Source organism: Phyllobates terribilis, unplaced genomic scaffold, assembly GCF_046119375.1.
Source record: "Phyllobates terribilis strain yellow unplaced genomic scaffold, ASM4611937v1 Scaffold_116__1_contigs__length_5312468, whole genome shotgun sequence".
NCBI classification, from domain to species: domain Eukaryota; kingdom Metazoa; phylum Chordata; class Amphibia; order Anura; family Dendrobatidae; genus Phyllobates; species Phyllobates terribilis.
The window spans coordinates 4,703,610-4,725,284 of NW_027362876.1; the positions used below are offsets into that span (position 1 = coordinate 4,703,610).

At 45.5% G+C, this 21,675-nt stretch overlaps 1 protein-coding gene across 1 annotated transcript; it reads left to right on the forward strand.

Annotated features, from left to right (window-relative positions):
* The first annotated feature begins 6,975 nt into the window (after positions 1 to 6,975).
* Positions 6,976 to 17,975, forward strand: LOC141201468 (uncharacterized). The gene is made up of 7 exons (XM_073663461.1): positions 6,976 to 7,038; positions 13,294 to 13,449; positions 13,579 to 13,680; positions 13,755 to 13,878; positions 13,962 to 14,050; positions 14,247 to 14,337; positions 16,889 to 17,975. Exons 2-7 carry the CDS (start codon positions 13,366 to 13,368, stop codon positions 17,722 to 17,724), a joined length of 1,326 nt encoding a protein of 441 aa, XP_073519562.1. The 5' UTR covers positions 6,976 to 7,038; positions 13,294 to 13,365; the 3' UTR covers positions 17,725 to 17,975.
* The last annotated feature ends 3,700 nt before the right edge of the window (positions 17,976 to 21,675 follow it).

A 21,675-nucleotide genomic window follows, 5' to 3' on the forward strand; every position in this document is an offset into this window, starting at 1 on the left:
ATATCCATAAAAAGTCTCGTTTGAAGTTTGCCACAAGCCACCTGGGAGACACACCAAACATGTGGAATAAGGTGCTCTGGTCAGATGAAACCAAAATCAAACTTTTTGGCCACAATGCAAAACGATATGTTTGGCGTAAAAGCAACACAGCTCATCACCTTCAAAACACCATCCTCACTGTCAGCATCATGGTTTGGGCCTGCTTTTCTTCAGCACGGACAGGGAAGATGGTTAAAATTGATGGGAAGATGGACGGAGCCAAATACAGGACCATTCTGGAAGAAAACCTGTTGGAGTCTGCAAAAGACCTGAGACTGGGAAGGAGATTTATCTTCCAACAAGACAATGATCCCAAACATAAAGCAAAATCTACAATGCAATGGTTCAAAAATAAACGTATCCAGGTGTTAGAATGGCCAAGTCAAAGTCCAGACCTGAATCCAATCGAGAATCTGTGGAAAGAGATGAAAACTGCTGTTCATAAACGCCCTCCATCCAACCTCAATGAGCTCGAGCTGATTTGCAAAGAAGAATGGGCAAGAATTTCAGCCTCTCGATGTTCAAAACTGATAGAGACATACCCCAGGTGACTTGCAGCTGTAATCGCAGCAAAAGGTGGAGCTACAAAGTATTAACTCAAAGGAGCTGAATAATATTGCACGCCACACTTTTCAGTTTTTAATTTTTTTAAAAAGTTTAAAATATCCAATAAATTTCGTTCGACTTCACGATTGTGTCCCACTTGTTGGTTCTTTCCCCAAAAATTAGAATTTTATATCTTTATGTTTGAAGCCAGAAATGTGGCAAAAGGTAGAAAAGTTCAAGGGGGGCAAATACATTCACAAGGCACTGTACATAGCAGCAGCTTTTGTTTTGGCCAAAGATTTTGTAAGCTGCTGCCACGACAAGGTAGACTCTTCTGGCAGGGCCCTACTCTACTCTAACCTATTAAACATTTCTTAAAATATCCAGTACTCTATTTATGTATATTTTTCTTTATTTTTCTTTAAGGGAATGTGTCACATACATTTTTTCAATTAATATCACATACAAAGGGACAAAAACCGTCACACCGTGACCGGACGACATATAACCACCACATAGTGACCGAACACCACATACAAGGAGCAAATACCACCACACCATGACCAGACCACATATTACTACATACAAGTAATACTATATACAAGGAACACAGAATTAAAGCTCATACTCTTGTTCATGCATATTTGTATCCCACCCTGTATATAAACTGTCTATTGCAGGAAATTTGTGTGAAAACCACCGATGTTAGGAAATACACCCACATCTGATCTGGTGCAAAGCATAATATCCTGGCAAAGGATCATAGAGCCGCAGATATACCGAGCATTATCAATCATATCAACGGGAGGCAAATAGATGCATCATTGTAAAACAGACGAAAACAAGTATGTACAAAACACTGCTGAGATTACTGTAGAACATTGCAATGGTGAATCAGATTAGATGGAGCGTACAAATCCATGCTATCCAGGAGTTGGATGTATAACAGAGCAATTGCAATGGGATACGTCAAAATAGAGTCTGATGCAAAACTTGATCGTGAGGCTATAGGTATAGCATTTCTTTCTGTATCAATGAAAAACAGATTGTCATGGAAATATTGAAAATCTTTTCTTCTCCCCTGTCATAGATATTAAGAAGTCTCTCTCCCAGACTCCTCTTCCCTCCTCCCCTATAGTAATTGTCCACGGGAGAAGAGCTGACACTTTGGCCAGTTGCCTCTATGCAAATCAACACACACATGAGAAGGGCCTTGTAAGCAAATGCTGGCCCAAAAGGTGCTACCAAACCCAATTAACACAGGCTTGTGATAGATTTACAGCTAACTGAGAAGGTTATATTCCCAGTGCTTCAAAGAGAATGTAACAAAGGCCTGCAGACGGCCCAAAGCCAATATGGAATAACTAAAGTTCCATATGTCCGATAATAATGGGGCCTATATTTTGGATGGCAGGGTCAGCTAAGGAATAATATGGATATTTTCCCGTCTCTGTAAGCCTCTCTGGGGAGCTGTGCTGCAAAAGTAACAAAATAGACGGCAGCTATACCGTGTGTGGTCTCTCGGGAAAGGTAAAATCATAACAGAACATATGGAGTCACTTTTGGGCCTCTACGATCAACCCACGATAAGTTATCGCAAAAAAAACAGATATCTAATAAAAATATAGAGGCTATAATGTCACTGGTGATCCCTGTATTACCTGTACACTGACAGTATATACAGAGCTCCTGTGTATAATGTCACTGGTGATCCCTGTATTACCTGTAAACTGACACTATATACAGAGCTCCTGTGTATAATGTCACTGGTGATCCCTGTATTACCTTTACACTGACACTATATACAGAGCTCCTGTGTATAATGTCACCGGTGATCCCTGTATTATCTGTACTCTGACACTATATACAGAGCTCCTGTGTATAATGTCACTGGAGATCACTATATTACCTGTACACTGACACTATATGTACAGAGCTCCTGTGTATAATGTCACTGGTGATCCCTGTATTACCTGTACACTGACACTATACACTGTATACTATGTAAAGAGCTCCTGTGTATAATGGCACTTATGGTAATATTAGTATTGTTTTTTTTTATCAATGATCAGTATTGTAGTATTCGGTCACTATGTGGTGGTAATATGTGGTCTGGTAATGTTGTGGCGATATTTGTCCCTTGTACATGGTATTATTCGGTGACTATGAGGTGGTAATATATACTCCAGTCATGGTGTGGCGATATTTGTTCTTTTTATGTGGTATTATTGGGTCACTATTTTGTGGTAATATGTCCTCCGGCCATGGTTTGGTGGTATTTGCTCCTTGTATGTAGTATTATTCGGTCACTATGGGGTGGTAATATGTGGTCTAGTCATGGTGTGGCGGTATTCTTTGTATGTGGTAATATTTGGCCACTATGTGGTACGGCCATAGTGTGAAGGTATTTGTCCCTTGTATGTATTATTATTGGTCATTTTAAAAAACGTGACACATTCCCTTAAAGAAAAATAACTAAAAATATACCTAAAAAGAGTACAGGATATTTCAAGAAATGTTTAATAGGCTAGAGTAGAGCAGGGTCCGGCCAGAAGAGTCCACCTTGTCATGTTGTTGGCTTACAAAATCTTTTGACCAAAACAAAAGCTGCTGGCTATGTACAGAGAGGTCCATATATATTTGGACAGAGACAATATTTTTCTAATTTTGGCTGCTTTCAGACCAGCAGCATGTCAATTTGACTTGTGGGTCCACATGTGGACTTTCTCCACGGACTTTACCTTTATGAGGAAAGTCTGCAATGTACAAAAAAAAATAATTGTGCCACTCATTTGCATAAAATAAGGGCAGAAGTCATGCGGCTATCCCGCAGGCGGCTCCTGACCGTGGGCACATACCCTTAATGTGTGATTGGTGAGGATGTGGTGCAGAAGTGGAGTTTTTCCAACAGTGGGCGGTGTGACTGTGGAAGGTTCGAAGAGTGAAGGTGGAGCTGGGGTGGAGCCTGGGCGGAGTCTCAGGGGGCCAGAAAATTTTGCCAGTATGGGACCTGAAATTCCTGGTGGCAGCCCTGCACACATATACATACACTCATATACTAATGTTTTATGCTATTGGGGTCTTCTGGAGAGGGCTGCAGAACGCACTGTGGAGGAGGGTACACAGCAGACAGGACTGATTGCCCCAGCGTGTGGTCCGATGCTGTGGACTCTCTTCCCCCTCCCTCTACTTTTTGAGGAAATGCTTCTGGGAAAGGAACAGCAGGAGGCAGAAGACCCATTGCAAGTCCCTGCAGGAGGACAGACACAGCAGTCAATGAGCGCTCTCATCAGTCTGATGGGGAAGCATTCATTGGCCACCGGCCTCTCTCCTGCATGACATGCCCCCTTTTTCAATGCCCTCACTCTGCCCAGGGTATCAAAAATCATGACGGGTGGGAGTGGACGGGGATAAGCAGCATCAGCCCTCAGTCAAGGGGCCCCATAGCAGCTGCGTGGTCTACTGCCTGAGCACTACGCCCCTTCCTGCATGGGCCCCCCTTCACCTCTGGGCCCGGGTGCATCGGTGGTGTGTCCACCCCTGGCTGAACCCCTCACTGCGGCTCTGAGCAAATGTAATATTATTTACACACAAACGAGAGGTAAAGAAATCAGTGAGACACCTGTGGGATAAAAACGTAAGAACGCCCATTACACCCTCAGATGACTTCCCTTGTGTGTGCAGTGTCCGAAATGGGGTCACTTTAGGGGGTTGTATGTTCTTCACACCTCGAGGGCTTTGCTATTGGCCCTTACAAGTGAGGACTGACAAACACACACGGCTCTGCTCCGTACACCTTGTACACGCGCAGCTCCGCCCTGTACACCTCGTACACATGCGGTTCCGCTCCATACACCTCATACACACGTGGCTCTGCTCTGTACACCTCGTACACGCACGGCTCCGCTCCTTACACCTCGTACACGCGCGGCTCTGCTCCGTACACCTCGTAACACACATGGCTCCCGCTCTGTACACCTCGTACACGCACGGCTCCGCTCCGTACACCTCGTACACACGCGGCTCCGCTCCGTACACCTCGTAACACACGTGGCTCCCGCTCCGTACACCTCGTACACGCGCGGCTCCGCTCCGTACACCTCGTACACGCGCGGCTCCGCTCCGCACACCTCGTACACGCGCGGCTCTGCTCCGTACAGCTCGTACACGTGCGGCTCTGCTCCGTACAGCTCGTACACGTGCGGCTCTGCTCTGTACACCTCGTACACGCGCGGCTCTGCTCCGTACACCTCGTACATGCGCGGCTCTGCTCCGTACACCTCGTACACACGTGGCTCTGCTCCGTACACCTCGTACACACGCGGCTCCGCTCCGTACGCCTCGTACACATGGGGCTCCGCTCCGTACACCTCGTACATACGCGGCTCCGCACACCTCGTACACATGAGGCTCCGCACACCTCGTACACACGCGGTTCCGCTCCACACACCTCATACACGCGCGGCTCCGCTCCATACACCTCGTACACGCGTGGCTCCGCTCCATACACCTCGTACACGCGTGGCTCCGCTCCATACACCTCGTACATGCGCGGCTCCGCTCCGTACGCCTCGTACACGCGCGGCTCCGCTCCGTACACCTGGCACACACGCGGCTCCACTCCGTACGCCTAGTACACGCGCGCCTCCGCTCCGTACACCTCGTACACACGCGGCTCCGCTCCGTACACACACGGCTCTGCTCCGTACACCTCGTACACACGCGGCTCCGCTCCGTACACCTCGTACACATGCGGCTCCGCTCCGTACACCTCGTACACGCGCGGCACTGCTCCGTACGCCTCGTACAGACGGCTCCGCTCCGTGCGCCTCGTACAGACGGCTCTGCTCCGTACGCCTCGTACAGACGGCTCTGCTCCGTACGCCTCGTACACACGCGGCTCTGCTCCGTACGCCTCGTACACACGCGGCTCCGCTCCGTACGCCTCGTACACGCGCGGCTCCGCTCCGTACACCTCGTACACGCGCGGCTCTGCTCCGTACACCTCGTACACGCGCGGCTCTGCTCCGTACACCTCGTACACGCGCGGCTCTGCTCCGTACACCTCGTACATGCGCGGCTCTGCTCCGTACACCTCGTACACGCGCGGCTCCGCTCCGTACACCTCGTACACACACTGCTCTGCTCCGTACACCTCGTACACACACTGCTCTGCTCCGTACACCTCGTACACACACTGCTCTGCTCCGTACACCTCGTACACACACTGCTCTGCTCCGTACACCTCGTACACACGCGGCTCCGCTCCGTACGCCTCGTACACACGCGGCTCCGCTCCGTACGCCTCGTACACGCGCGGCTCCGCTCAGTACGCCTCGTACACACGCGGCTCCGCTCCGTACGCCTCGTACACGCGCGGCTCTGCTCCGTACACCTCGTACACGCGCGGCTCCGCTCCGTACGCCTCGTACACACGCGGCTCCGCTCCGTACGCCTCGTACACGCGCGGCTCCGCTCAGTACGCCTCGTACACGCGCGGCTCCGCTCAGTACGCCTCGTACACGCGCGGCTCCGCTCAGTACGCCTCGTACACGCGCGGCTCCGCTCCGTACGCCTCGTACACGCGCGGCTCTGCTCCGTACACCTCGTACACGCGCGGCTCCGCTCCGTACACCTCGTACACGCGTGGCTCTGCTCCGTACACCTCGTACACACGCGGCTCCGCTCCGTACACCTCGTACACACGCGGCTCCGCTCCGTACACCTCGTACACGCGCGGCTCCACTCAGTACGCCTCGTACACACGCGGCTCCGCTCCGTACGCCTCGTACACACGCGGCTCTGCTCCGTACACCTCGTACACACGCGGCTCCGCTCCGTACACCTCGTACACGCGTGGCTCTGCTCCGTACACCTCGTACACACGCGGCTCTGCTCCGTACACCTCGTACACACGCGGCTCTGCTCCGTACACCTCGTACACACGCGGCTCTGCTCCGTACACCTTGTACACACGCGGCTCCACTCCGTACACCTCGTACACACGCGGCTCCGCTCCGTACACCTCGTACAGACGGCTCTGCTCCGTACACCTCGTACACACGCGGCTCCGCTCCGTACACCTCGTACACGCGTGGCTCTGCTCCGTACACCTCGTACACACGCGGCTCTGCTCCGTACACCTTGTACACACGCGGCTCCGCTCCGTACACCTCGTACACACGCGGCTCCGCTCCGTACACCTCGTACACACGCGGCTCTGCTCCGTACACCTCGTACACACGCGGCTCTGCTACATCCACACTGTAAACCCCTCCTGACCCCACACATAAACTTCAGCTCATCCAGCACCATGACAACCAGCACAGCAGAGTCCTGCATCCACTGAGGCCCCTGATCATGTGACCCCTGACTCCTCCCCTCCTGTGACCTCATCACAGCTCCTGTGCGCACAGAGCAGCCATATATGTGGTGGCGGCTCTGCAGGTGGAGGTATGTGGAGACCCCATTACTGGGCGCAGGGGGCATTAACCCCTTCAACACGGAGACTCTTTTGGGGTCTTGTGTTGCCCCTTTATAAGAATCATAAGGTTTTTGTTCTGTTTCCTGTAATAGATACATACGACCCAACTATGGAGACAGGAAGGGAGGAAACGTATTGTTCTCATAGTACAGGACCCCTTTACTGGCCCCACAGTGTAATGCCCCCATTATGCCCCTTATACAGGATGTATGATGCCCCCCACAGTGTAATGCCCCCATTATGCCCCTTATGCAGGATGTATGATGCCCCACAGTGTAATGCCCCCATTATGCCCCTTATGCAGTATGTATGATGCCCCACACAGTGTAATGCCCCCATTATGCCCCTTATGCAGTATGTATGATGCCCCACACAGTGTAATGCCCCATTATGCCCCTTATGCAGAATGTATGATGCCCCACACAGTGTAATGCTGCCATTATGCCCCTTATGCAGTATGTATGATGCCCCCACACAGTGTAATGCCCCTTATGCAGTATGTATGATGCCCCCACACAGTGTAATGCCCCTTATGCCGAATGAATGATGCCCCCACACAGTGTAATGCCCCCATTATGCCCCTTATGCAGGATGTATGATGCTCCACACAGTGTAATGCCCTCATTATGTCCCTTATGCAGTATGTATGATGCCCCCCACAGTGTAATGCCCCCATTATGCCCCTTATGCTGTATGTATGATGCCCCCCCACAGTGTAATGCCCCCATTATGCCCCTTATGCAGGATGTATGATGCCCCCACAGTGTAATGCCCCCATTATGCCCCTTATGCAGGATGTATGATGTCCCCACACAGTGTAATGCCTCCTTTATGCCCCTTATGCTGGATGTATGATGCCCCCACACAGTGTAATGCCCCCATTATGTCCCTTATGCAGTATGTATGATGCCCCCCACAGTGTAATGCCCCCATTATGCCCCTTATGTAGTATGTATGATGCCCCCCACAGTGTAATGCCCCCATTATGCCCCTTATGCAGTATGTATGATGCCCCACACAGTGTAATGCCCCATTATGCCCCTTATGCAGAATGTATGATGCCCCACACAGTGTAATGCTGCCATTATGCCCCTTATGCAGTATGTATGATGCCCCCACACAGTGTAATGCCCCTTATGCAGTATGTATGATGCCCCCACACAGTGTAATGCCCCTTATGCCGAATGAATGATGCCCCCACACAGTGTAATGCCCCCATTATGCCCCTTATGCAGGATGTATGATGCTCCACACAGTGTAATGCCCTCATTATGTCCCTTATGCAGTATGTATGATGCCCCCCACAGTGTAATGCCCCCATTATGCCCCTTATGCTGTATGTATGATGCCCCCCCACAGTGTAATGCCCCCATTATGCCCCTTATGCAGGATGTATGATGCCCCCACAGTGTAATGCCCCCATTATGCCCCTTATGCAGGATGTATGATGTCCCCACACAGTGTAATGCCTCCTTTATGCCCCTTATGCTGGATGTATGATGCCCCCACACAGTGTAATGCCCCCATTATGTCCCTTATGCAGTATGTATGATGCCCCCCACAGTGTAATGCCCCCATTATGCCCCTTATCCAGGATGTATGATGCCCCCCACAGTGTAATGCCCCCATTATGCCCCTTATGTAGTATGTATGATGCCCCCCACAGTGTAATGCCCCCATTATGCCCCTTATACAGTATGTATGATGCCCCCACACAGTGTAATGCCCCCATTATGCCCCTTATGCAGTATGTATGATGCCCCCCACAGTGTAATGCCCCCATTATGCCCCTTATGTAGTATGTATGATGCCCCCACACAATGTAATGCCCCCATTATGCCCCTTATGCAGTATGTATGATGCCCCCACACAGTGTAATGCTCCCATTATACCCCTTATGCAGAATGTATGATGCCCCTCACACAATTTAATGCCCCCATTATGCCCCTTATGCAGTATGATGCCCCCCACACAGTGTAATGCCCCCATTATTCCCCTTATGCAGTATGTATGATGCCCCCACACAGTGTAATGTCCCCATTATGCCCCATATGCAGTATGTATGATGCCCCCACACAGTGTAATGTCCCAATTATGCCCCTTATGCAGGATGTATGATGCCCTCACACAGTGTAATGCCCCCATTATGCCCCATATGCAGTATGTATGATGCCCCCACACAGTGTAATGCCCCCATTATGCCCCTTAGGCAGTATTTATGATGTGTAATGTTCCCACAGTACCGCCTGAGGTTTTATAGTTGGAATAATTCCTCTGGAAAATGGTTTTCCCTTTGCCTGCTCCCCTACATGTAGACCCTCGAGCATGTATACATGCATGTAGGGGAGCAGGCCTTACTAGATATCGAGGCTTTGTACAGTAATATACCGCATGAGGATGGTATCAGAGGAGTAAGACATTTCTTGAAATCGAGGTCAATAGAGTGTAGCAGACATAATGACTTCATGGAGGATCTTCTAAAATTCGCTATTACTCATAACTTCTTTCTTTTTGACAGGAAATACTTCCACCAGCTCAGGGGTACTGCGATGGGGAGCCCCTGTGCACCATCACATGCTAAAGTATTGCTGAGCTGGTGGGAGGAAACCACAATGTTCAGGGATGATCATAAGTGGTGGCATCCATATATTGGGGTATGGTACAAATATATTTACGACATTTTTATTATCTGGTCAGGGACGAGTGAACAATCTTTTGAATTTGTCAGGGAACTCAACAGGGAACTCAACATCAATAGAGACTACCTGAGATTTACATCTGAATTTAATTATTACCAGTTGCCATTCCTGGATGTACTAATCAAGAAAGATTGCAATGGGACCCTAGGAACACTCATCTATCATAAACCTTCAAGTACTAATAAACTATTGAAGTTGGATATCCACCAACCCAACCTCATAAAAAGAGGAATACCCAAGGGACAATTTTTACTGTTGAGAGGGTACTGCTCTAATGTCACAGATTTTAATATACAGGCAATAGACCTGAACATCAGATTAAGGGAAAAAGTGTACTCGTGGTACATTTTGGATTCCACATCATCGTTTGCAGAAAAATGGGAGAGACAGACACTCCTCCATACCTATCCAAGAGACCAAGAAAAAGATAGAACAACACGAGTAAGAAAAACTTACGACAATTAGTGACTGTATCTTTCATATCCTCAGAAAACACTGGGATATACTTGTGGCTGACCCGGACCTGAGGGTTCTGTGGGATCTACTCCTACAATAACTTTCAGAAAGGTTCAGTCAATTAGGGACCTTTTAGTGCATAGTTTCTGTCAGGGAAATATTGAGAAAGTATTAACAAATTCTCTGTCCCTGAAACCCCTCTTCATCCCTCCCTTATCCACCATTTGTCTCCAGAGCAGAGCTGACACTCCACGCAGCTGTCGGTATGAAAATAACAGTACAAGGAGCTCAGTAGCCTATTCTACATACAAATGCATCTCCTCTTAGCACAGACCTGGGATAGGTTGACACCTTCCAGCATAGGGGCAGAGATGGAAGGAAAGAGGAAATGGCTCGTTTAGGCTCAAAAGGGGTTTAACAAAGACTGCAGGATCTTCGGAGTCAAAACGAAATATGGAATAACTAAAGTTTCATAATTCTGAAAATGAAGGGACCCATATTTTTAGTGACCGGGTCAGCTAGGGAATGATATGGATATTTTCGTGTCTCTGTAGGTTCCTCTGGGGGCTGTGGCGCAAAAGTCCCAAAATAACAAATTGCAGCTATACCGTGTGAGGTCTCTGGAGAAAGGTAAAATCATAGCGGAGAAAATTTTATCACTTTCGGGCCTCTACGATCAACCCACAATAAGTTATCACAAAAAACAGATATCTAATAAAGATATGAAGGCTGGAGACCAGCCCCCGTAATGTCATCCCAGGGGGTATGTGGGCAGGTCTTTCCCTTCAGCCGCATCTGCTGAGGTTGGTAGTATTTATTGCGGGAGTATATATTTATTATAGCAACGGATCCTGTTGAGTATCTCCCCTCCACCTACAGTACAGACCAAAAGTTTGGACACACCTTCTCATTTAAAGATTTTTCTGTATTTTCATGACTATGAAAATTGTACATTCACACTGAAGGCATCAAAACTATAAATTAACACATGTGGAATTATATACTTAACAAAAAAGTGTGAAACAACTGAAAATATGTCTTATATTCTAGGTTCTTCAAAGTAGCCACCTTTTGCTTAAGATGAACACCACACCTGAGGCCTCAGGACCTACTGCAGCCATTCTTTTTGTGGGTGGGGCGGTTGACAGGGCCCGGGAAAACTTACAGCCCCTTACTGTTGGCCTTAAGAACACTGGCGCAGAATGTACCCTCATCCACCCTGAGTTCATGTTACCAGAGGAACGCATTCCTGGGAAGACCCTGACTGTCACGGGGTTTGGGGGTGTTTGACCACCCTCCCAGATCTGATATGGCATGTAATGCCACTGTCAATAATGTCAATGACAAGCATAATAAAAATTTATGTTGTGTTAAAGGTAGTTCAGCCACCTCATCTTGCGGGGTGATGCTGCTGAGGATCCCCTAAATTGAGCCAGCATAAGTGCTATGTGCAAAGGGAGCAGGCATGGACACCAGGAAGCAGGTTGTCCCGTGTGAGTGACCACTGTCACGCCAGATAGTGACATGGTCAATGGTAGCTGCCCCATGACTAGCACAGCTCCAGAGGTGATGAGCAGGGAAGGGGAGAAACATGGGGATCATAATGAATATCTCCTGCAGTATTGCTAATTCCAATTCCATTGTCGGAAAATGAGACGAGAATTAGCGTTATAGAAGGTGCCATGAACTCACAAAGAGGCGACATCGGGGAGATCACATTATTTCTCACCATAGTCGTCACTCTGTAGGGATATGTGTATATGCCCCCGTACGGTCACTGTCAGCTTCACGATAACCCAATTATTATTATTCGCTGCCACCACCGTCCAGATTTGAAATATAATACAGGCCTGGTCGGACGCCTGCGTTCTAGTAGCGTATATGGCTTCGGGGGAGGGAACGATTACAGAGCAAAAGAAACAGGACTATTACATTTTATATTTAATCCAAAAGGAAGGCAATGTTATGAAAAATATACAAGGATTTTACAAAGGGGACAATACAGTACAGAATATACAGTTACATAATATAAACGGGATTAAAGAAGACTTACGTGATAGACAGATCGCAGAGACAATTCTGTTTAGCTGGAGGGGGGCGCCCCACTTATTGATTTGACTGTTATCGAACAAGATCCGTTTATTATAGTCTTTATACCCCCCTGGCAATGAATACTCATCCATCCTCCTTGGATTCTTTTATGCCTAAGGGGAGACCTGCCCACACAGCACCTGGGATGACATTACGTGGGCTGGATACCAGCCTCCATATTTTTATTAGAATATCTGGCTTTTGCGATAACTTATCGTTGGTTGATCGCAGAAGCCCGGAAGTAATACCATTTTTTCCATTATGAATTTACCTTCCTTTAGAGACCACGCATGACATAGTTGTGGTCTGTTATTTTGTTACTTTTGCACCCCAGATACCTGGAGGGGCTCACAGGTACGAAAAAATAAGCATATTGTTCCTTGGCTGACCCTGCCACTAAAAATATGGGTCCCATTATTAGCGGAGTTATGGAACTTCCAATATTCCATATTTGGTATCAGCTCCGGACATCCTGGAGTTTGTGTTAAACCCCTTTGAAGCCTAAATGAGTTTTTCTTCAATCTCTGCCCCTGCTGGAAGGTGTCAGTCTATCCCAGGTCTGTGCTAAGGGGAGATGCATTCGTATGTTAAGTGGGTCAGTAGCACCTTTTGTGCTGCATTTGTCTACAAGTGACTTCTGCTGTGTGTGTTAAATTGCATGGAAACAGTTGGTTTGGTCCAAATGGTGGATAAGGGAGGGGTGAGAGGGAAAAGAGGTTTGGGAGACATTGTTAATATTTTCTCAATATTTCCCTTACAGTGAGTCTATGAGAAATGTATTCAGCTGCAGACTCTGAGGAAGAAACTGCTTGTTGTCTGTGGCCTAAAATATAAAGGTTTTATTACTAGATGTAAAGAAAAAACTAAATACTGTCAAATAATAAATCTCCTTATATGTTTCCCCTCGTTATCTCCAATAGTTGTATTATTACACAGGATTTTTATGATGTTCCATCGGCTTATTTTCTTCTCATTCAGGTCTCTACAATACCGAATCCTCTCAGTGAAGATCTTCTATATAACAAAATTTTCCTGATTTACCCATCAAAGATGGATATGGACAGGGACAAGATGGAGATGGTGGAGAGGATATTACACCTCACCCTAGAGATCCTCTTCCGGCTTACTGGAGAGGTGAGAGATTCTGATGACATCGCATTTAATTATTCTTATATATGGGAATAACAGATGGACAGAACTGGAGAGGTGAGGACTCTGGAAATGTCTGGAGTGAGATTTATTAATGTGTCTCTCCATAACCAGAGATTAATCACGGGGCCTCCACCTCACCCCCTGATACATGAGGACATCAATGACCAGATCCTAGAACTCGCCTACAAGATGATTGAGCTTCTGACTGGAGAGGTGACATTGCTGGGACATTATACAGTAACACTATGAAGGGATCGGGGGGATGACTGTATCATTGTATTTGTCAGGTTCTTATAAGGTGTCAGGATTTCGCTGTATATTTCTCCATGGAGGAGTGGGAGTATTTAGAAGGACACAAAGATCTGTACAGGAACATCTTGTTGGAGGTTCCCCAGTCCCTCACATCACCAGGTAATAGACAGGACTAAATACACATGGCCTATAATTATCTGTATTTAAAGAATGAATTCAGCCCCTGTATGTGTTTCCTCCAGATCTATCCAGTAAGAGGACAACACCAGAGAGATGTCCCCGTCATCTTCTTCTACAGGACTATAAACAAGAAGATCCCAATGTTCCTCAGGTAGATACAGATAACATGTCATGAGATTTCCCCTATGATGTGTAGACGGCTGTAAAGGTTTTTTGTTCAGTCTTGTTTTATCCACCAGTATTATGATTTATATTTGTGTAGTGAGAACTGTGGAGATGGCAGGATTAGAGCTGATCATAGATGTGACTTCTCCATCTGTCTTTGACTTTTATAATATTTATTTAAGGGTGAAAATCTGACCCATATTAATACTACAGAGACATATGTGAGGGGTGATGAGCGGTGTAAGGAAGAGATTCCTACATATGACTACCCAGGTGAGTACTGACCACTGAATACAGAGAAGTCACAGATTCTTCTCAGTCACCGGCTGTGGCTGCTTTATCAGTGGTGTAGTCCGGCCGTGTCACAATCGTGTGATCACCATTTTGCCGCTAGACCACAACATTCTCCTCAGTCCGAAAATATTCAATTTACTTTGGGAAATTGTGAAAGCCCTTTTCTACACAACTTACTACCTGGAAGATCCACCTACCCCCTGGGATTAGGAGATGCTTTTACTTGCTCAGATCTGTAAACTACAAAGCCAAATGACAGCGTGCGTAGAATGTGTTGACAAATTAAAAAATCACTTGAAGAAAAATATTATGATGGGTCTGTAAGAGAAAGCGGAGGGTAATGATGCTGTTGGCTTCCTAGATCCCTGATATCTTATTGGATGAATCTACCTTCTCTGCCTTCTGTGCTGCTAAATGTGCTCTTTTGGTCCCTACAAGACCAGGTCCAGTCTTTCTGACCAAACTTCGCTTTTATGATCGACAACATTAAATGTCCAGTGAGGGCCAAGTGTGAATTTCTTTTAACATATCAAGAGTTTCCCTTTATCCTGACTTTTCAATATCTTTTAAAACCAATTAACTTCAAAAAGGATTGCATTAAACTATACAAAAAACATTACACCTGTGCCATGATATATCTCTAAGCTGTGCGTGGCTGATGGCTGTAATGTACATTTATTCACGTCTGCAGGAGATGTGTTGGCTCCAGCCCTGGTTTCATGGATTCACTCAACGTCATAAATTACATTATGTTTTCAATCCTAAGGAATTCAGATTACTGCACAATCTCTTTTGAAATGGGGGCGCTAATACTTTCTCTACTCTTTTGGTCAGAACTCATAGTTGCTCCAATGGTCCACCACAAATGAGTATAACTCCGGTTTAGTGTTGGATTTCTCCCCTCATACATACGTTGTTGTTGGGGATGTTACATGTTTTTATATTCTTTCTTTTTTCACAAGTTCATTCTGTATGATAGTTTCATTGTGGTGGGATCAGCCGGCCTCACTTATGTGACTCTGTAACTCCCTGATAGTCTTTCAGAAAGATATCCATTACCTCCTCCAAATGCCCGAGATCTAAATTTAAGGCACCTCATCTCTGCAGTATTATAAAAAGTTCTCTTTAAATGTCTAATATTTCTTCTTGAAACTCATCAGAAAGAAAATATTGTCCCTTACGATAGTTTAGATTCCCAAGAGCCACCGAGCCCCATACTCTAATTACCCCAGAGAGGTTTCACCACTAGTTACTCATTTTTCTCTGATGAAGACTGTTGAGTTTGATCATTTCAGTAGATGTGTTATTGTCTATACTCACTGTTTTTGACTTCAGTAATCCTCTGATTTAACCCCTTCCTGCAGCCAGTTTTGTGTTTCTAATCAGGCCCATTTTTCAAATCACTTTATATGGTGATAACTTTGAAATTCTTCACAAAGGATAATAGGTAACAAATGGACCTTACAAATTATTTTCCAACTTCTTTTGAATCTGACAATACCCTATATACGGTTGTACACTACTGTCTGGGCACATGGCAGGTTAAGAAGGGAAGGAGCGCCATTTAGCTATTCTAATGCAGATCTTGCTGTTTGCAGACACAATGTATTGGGGGCACTGTTTATGGTCACCTGGAAGCTCAAAAGATGGCTACCACGAACAGGCTTGCCTTATCTACCCGTTTCTAGATTTAAAAAATTACTTTGCTCATCACCCTTTAACCCCTCTACATGGATCTGGACTTACACAGAGACCCCTAGGCTTGGGCCACGGTGTTACCTGCTGTTCTGTGGAGTGAGATGGGAAGAAGAATAGTCAGGTAGCCGGGTCAGAACCAGGAGGGCAGAGAAAATACAAAATCAGAAGACACAAAAGTAGTCAGTAAACGGGCCGGGGTCACAACAGGAAACAAATACACAAGCCAGGAGCTGGGCACAGAGGACTGAACCAGAGGAGGACAAGGCTGTATCCGGCAGCTTCCGGCAATATGCTTCCAGCTTTAGTAGGGTGCGGTGCTTTCCAAATGGCTGAAGCAGGGAGCAGATTACTCCAGCTGGACAGCACACACACCCATACTGCCAGACTGGATGGTACTACAGGTCCCAGGCACCCTAATCTTAGTGGCTGGACAGAGCCTGTGCCTCGCAGAGCTTCTGGTTCTGACGTCTCTTCCATCACCAGTGCCGCCTGCAGAATGAATAAGGCGGCTCCTGGTGACAGAAGCAGACGTTACACAAGTCGAAGCAGGAGGAGAAGTAGACGTCCCAGAGGAGATGGGACACACCTTTTGCAGAAACCCTATTATAACAAAATGGCAGAAAACCAGAGCAGAATTGTAAATATTCCTCTATTTTTTAGATTTGTGTCTAATAAAATTGATTTTTAAGCTTGAGCATATATCTCTTCATTTCCCTGGATTAGCATGTAGCCCAGGGATGTGTTTGTTTAGACATTTTAAGTAGAAATGTTCAAAAATATAAATTTCAAGGATATTTTATTCTAAATTAATAATTGTTTTTTTTCTTGGCAGATGACTGTACCAAAAGATCAGACGGACAGGAGATTTTTAAATCTGACGATCTTGAGATCCCACAGGATACAATTGAAGTGAATGCCATTACTCCAGATATACCATCATCCCTTGACAGCAAACATCAATCATCTGATCCTATGAAACAGGTCCTATCTTCTGATTCATTACCGACTACTAAGGAAAATCAAAATAAAATAAGCATTAAAAAACGAACTGCTCCTAAAGCAAAGAAATCATTTTCACGTTCAGAAAATGGAAATAGTTTTACCCTCGAAAAGTCTATTCTTAAACATCAAAAAATACACACAGTGGACAACAGATTTTTTTGTTCCAAATGTGGAAAATATTTTAACCAGAAATCAGTTTTTGTTGATCACCAGAGAACCCACACAGGGGAGAAGCCTTTTTCATGTTCAGAATGTGGGAAATGTTTTAACTGGAAATGCCATCTTGATAACCACCAGAGAACCCACACAGGGGAGAAGCCCTTTTCCTGTTCCGAATGTGGGAAATGTTTTAACCAGAAATCAGGTTTGATTAAGCACCAGAGAACCCACACAGGGGAGAAGCCCTTTTCCTGTTCAGAATGTGGTAAATGTTTTAACCAAAAATCAGTTTTGGTTGCGCACCAGAGAACCCACACAGGGGAGAAGCCCTTTTCATGTTCAGAATGTGGGAAATGTTTTAACCATAAATCAGCTTTGGTTAAGCACCAGAGAACCCACACAGGGGAGAAGCCTTTTTCATGTTCAGATTGTGGGAAATGTTTTAACCAGACATCCAATTTGATTAGGCACCAGAGAACCCACACGGGGGAGAAGCCTTTTTTCTAATCTTTTTTTTTTAATCCAATATATTTTTATTGAGATTTTCTTACTTATTTTTTTTGACAAAACAAGAAACCAGTACATACAATAATAAAATAACATACCATAGGAATCACATATATGCATCTCTCCTGTATATCCTTTCAGCTTGCCCATTACCGTCTGATAACTTTCAGTTACTATTTCTTACAATTAACATTCCACATTCTTGAAATATTTTATATAACCATAATATTGTAATAAATATTATAATCCTATACACATATAGGTGTGCTATATTACCCATACCACATGTTAAGGAATTCCAATACACATTACAATGTGCCAATACCCCCCTTCCCCTATAAGTCATTGTCTCTCCTACAATAACCCCCTTGCTGGCATTCCAGGTGTATCCAACCATAAACCCCATATTTTCTCAAATTTATTCATTGAGTTTTGTTTTTTATATACCCCTTTTTCTAATCTGATAATGTTATTTATCCTATTTTTTAGTTCACTAATTTCTGGAGGTGAGGGGTTAATCCATTTGGATGCAATATGTTTCCTAGCTTGAAATAAAATATGTGAAATCCCTATTGAAATTGGGTCAAATTCCATATCATCCTCTAATATACCTAATAGGCATTTTTTGGGTCTGGATGAATATCTATTTTATATACCCTCTTTATAATAGACAGAACTCCTTTCCAGTATTTACCTAACTCCCGGCATTCCCATAGCGTATGTAATAGGCCCGCAGCATCCATGTTACATCCTGGACATTCAGCAGCAGTCCGGTATCCTATGTTACATAGGAATCTAGGCGTCTTATATTTCCTGTGTATTAATATGATCTGGGGAAATCTCTGAGCCTCATGTAAAGATAATTGGGGTACCAGTTCTAATACCGCTCTCCATTGATCCTCAGAAATTGGACCTATATCTCCATCCATTTTTGTTTAGCTGGAGAAGGAAATATTTTTAAATAATTATCTAGAAGGACTCAGTAAATATCAGAAATACGACCCTTAGGATTTCCCTTCTCTAATACCAACTTAACAAAAGTATTATTTTCTACCCAAAAGGGCGTCCATCTTGATTGTGCATTAAATGAATGCCGAAACTGTAGAGATTTATACAAATTCCCCCTTTAATTGATCAAAGGACTTAAGTTTCCCTTCAGATAATATGTTTTATATCATATATATGTGTTATATTGTATATATTCCTTTATCCACCCAACTCCGGAATCCCTCTAATTTATAGACCTCTGCATATTTATTATTAAACCATATAGGTGTAGATTCATTGCAGTCTCCTATTTCCATTATATCTTTACCCCTATCCCAGACCTTGTAGAGTAGAGCAAGTGTAGGGTATAGTGATTTCTTGTGTGCGAGGTCATTCAGTTCCACTATATGAATAGGAATATTCCACCGTGTCCTGAGGTAATTAACCCCTTAATACTATTTGGGTTTGCAGCGCTATGCCACCCACCCAAATGTTCCAATTGCACTGCAATATAATATATTAGTGTTAAAAAAACAACCACAAATACTACCGCGCTAAATACGCTCAGAGTGTGGCTCTGACTAGATGGATGTAGATAAATACAAAAAAAGGAAAATGAAAATGCAACCCAAATGGATATCTTGCTTCTAACTCTATCCTCAGTGAGGATACACACAGATCCTAGCTATAATCAACAATAGCTCTATGAGAAAGAAACAGAGAAGGAAAAGTGGCAGCACTTACTCTGAGAAGTGTGAGCTGCTTCCATAGAAAGGTGTATTGATTAGGCAGGCTTTGCAGGATCACCTCCATCAGCTGTTGGTTGTGGTGTGGAAGTCCTCAGCCTGCCAGACCGAGCACAGTGGTTCAGCAGTTGATGTGCACTGTTACCATACGTCCTGCTGGGTCTGTACTGATGAGCCGGCGGGGTAAAGCGGGAGCGTCCTCCCGAAAAGGTGCTTCTTACCCACTCTGTAATGCTGGTACAAACGCGGTGTGCTCCGGCCGGAAACTTGGCCGCGTGAGTGCAGAGCTGGAGAGGGCGTGGCACTGTGACGTCACACCCCAAGGTACAAGATGTACAGGGGGCCCCAAAAAAACCGACAGCTCACACTTCTCAGAGTAAGTGCTGCCACTTTTCCTTCTCTGTTTCTTTCTCATAGAGCTATTGTTGATTATAGCTAGGATCTGTGTGTATCCTCACTGAGGATAGAGTTAGAAGTAAGATATCCATTTGGGTTGCATTTTCAATCTCCTTTTTTTGTATTTATCTGCATCCATCTAGTCAGAGCCACCAGCTCTGAGCGTACTTAGCGCGGTAGTATTTGTGGTTGTTTTTTTATTAATTATTATTATTATTATTACATTGTGCAGGCAGATACACACAGAGCCTGCTTACTACCAACAGCTTTTATATCCTGTGTGAAGCGCCAGTGTGTTTTTTAGTTTTTTTATAATATATTGGTGCATTAGGAATCGCCAATCCACCAGATTCCTTGTCACTTTGTAGATATTCACATTTTATCCTCGCCGATTTCTTTTTCCACATAAGACAATGAAACTTGCTATGAATTTTCTGAAAATGGGAATTATGGATCCAAATAGGGGCATTATGCAGAATGTATAAGAGTTGGGGCATCAATATCATTTTTAATAAGTTCCCTCTTCCTACAGCTGATAATGGTAATCTCCACCACGCATCGATTTTCTTTTTATACTTTTCCAGAAGAAGATATAGAATCAGTACAATGTAATCCGGAGATCTTTTTGTTATACTTATACTCGTTATTAGAATTTCTCAACCGTTTGTATTCGTGTAAGTTCTAATATGCTGGAATTAGGGATATCATCAAATGGTAGAATAACCAATTTATCCCGATTAATGGACAGGCCTGACCATTCACCAGACTCTCCAATAATGTTCAGAATAGGATCAGTAGACTTCTGGATATCACCTACAGTAGAAACCACAAGTTTCCATACACTATATAATAAGACACATCTGATGTTTTTCTCAATATCTGACATGAAATCAGAATAAATCTTTCCCGTTTTAGGTCAGTTAGGATTATACCATAATTTATAATATTTGCCAAATGCCAGAATAATGAGAGAGAGAGAATGGTTTATGGCGTTACACATCTCTATAGGCTTTTCCCCTCCAGTATTCCTATGTCGGGGGTGATGTGCAGACGTGCGGCTCTGTCACCGCTGTAGATGTGGAGGGCAGTGATTGTGCTGCTTTCCTCAGATGACCGGACATTGCTCTGTTATTCCCAATGCTGAGATGAATGACAGAGGGCGGGGCAGGGGCAGATACTGACAGCCAATGAGTCTGCAGAGGGCGGTGCTGGGGCAGATACTGACAGCCAATGAGAGTGAAGAGGTCAGTGCTGGGGCAGATACTGACAGCCAATGAGTGTGCAGAGGGCGGTGCTGGGGCAGATACTGACAGCCAATGAGTGTGCAGAGGGCGGTGCTGGGGCAGATACTGACAGCCAATGAGTGTGCAGAGGGCGGTGCTGGGGCAGATACTGACAGCCAATGAGTGTGCAGAGGGCGGTGCTGGGGCAGATACTGACAGCCAATGAGTGTGCAGAGGGCGGTGCTGGGGCAGATACTGACAGCCAATGAGAGTGCAGAGGGCGGTGCTGGGGCAGATACTGACAGCCAATGAGAGTGCAGAGGGCAGTGCTGGGGCAGATACTGACAGCCAATGAGAGTGCAGAGGGCAGTGCTGGGGCAGATACTGACAGCCAATGAGTGTGCAGAGGGCGGTGCTGGGGCAGATACTGACAGCCAATGAGAGTGAAGAGGTCAGTGCTGGGGCAGATACTGACAGCCAATGAGTGTGCAGAGGGCGGTGCTGGGGCAGATACTGACAGCCAATGAGTGTGCAGAGGGCGGTGCTGGGGCAGATACTGACAGCCAATGAGTGTGCAGAGGGCGGTGCTGGGGCAGATA

Excerpts from the sequence above, each read along its gene's own strand:
- LOC141201468 (XM_073663461.1), top strand. The coding sequence starts at position 13,366 with ATGGATATGGACAGGGACAAGATGGAGATGGTGGAGAGGATATTACAC. Across the intron at positions 13,450-13,578 it reads TCTTCCGGCTTACTGGAGAG|AGATTAATCACGGGGCCTCC; the intron begins GTGAGAGATTCT and ends CTCCATAACCAG. Across the intron at positions 14,051-14,246 it reads AAGATCCCAATGTTCCTCAG|GGTGAAAATCTGACCCATAT; the intron begins GTAGATACAGAT and ends TATTTATTTAAG.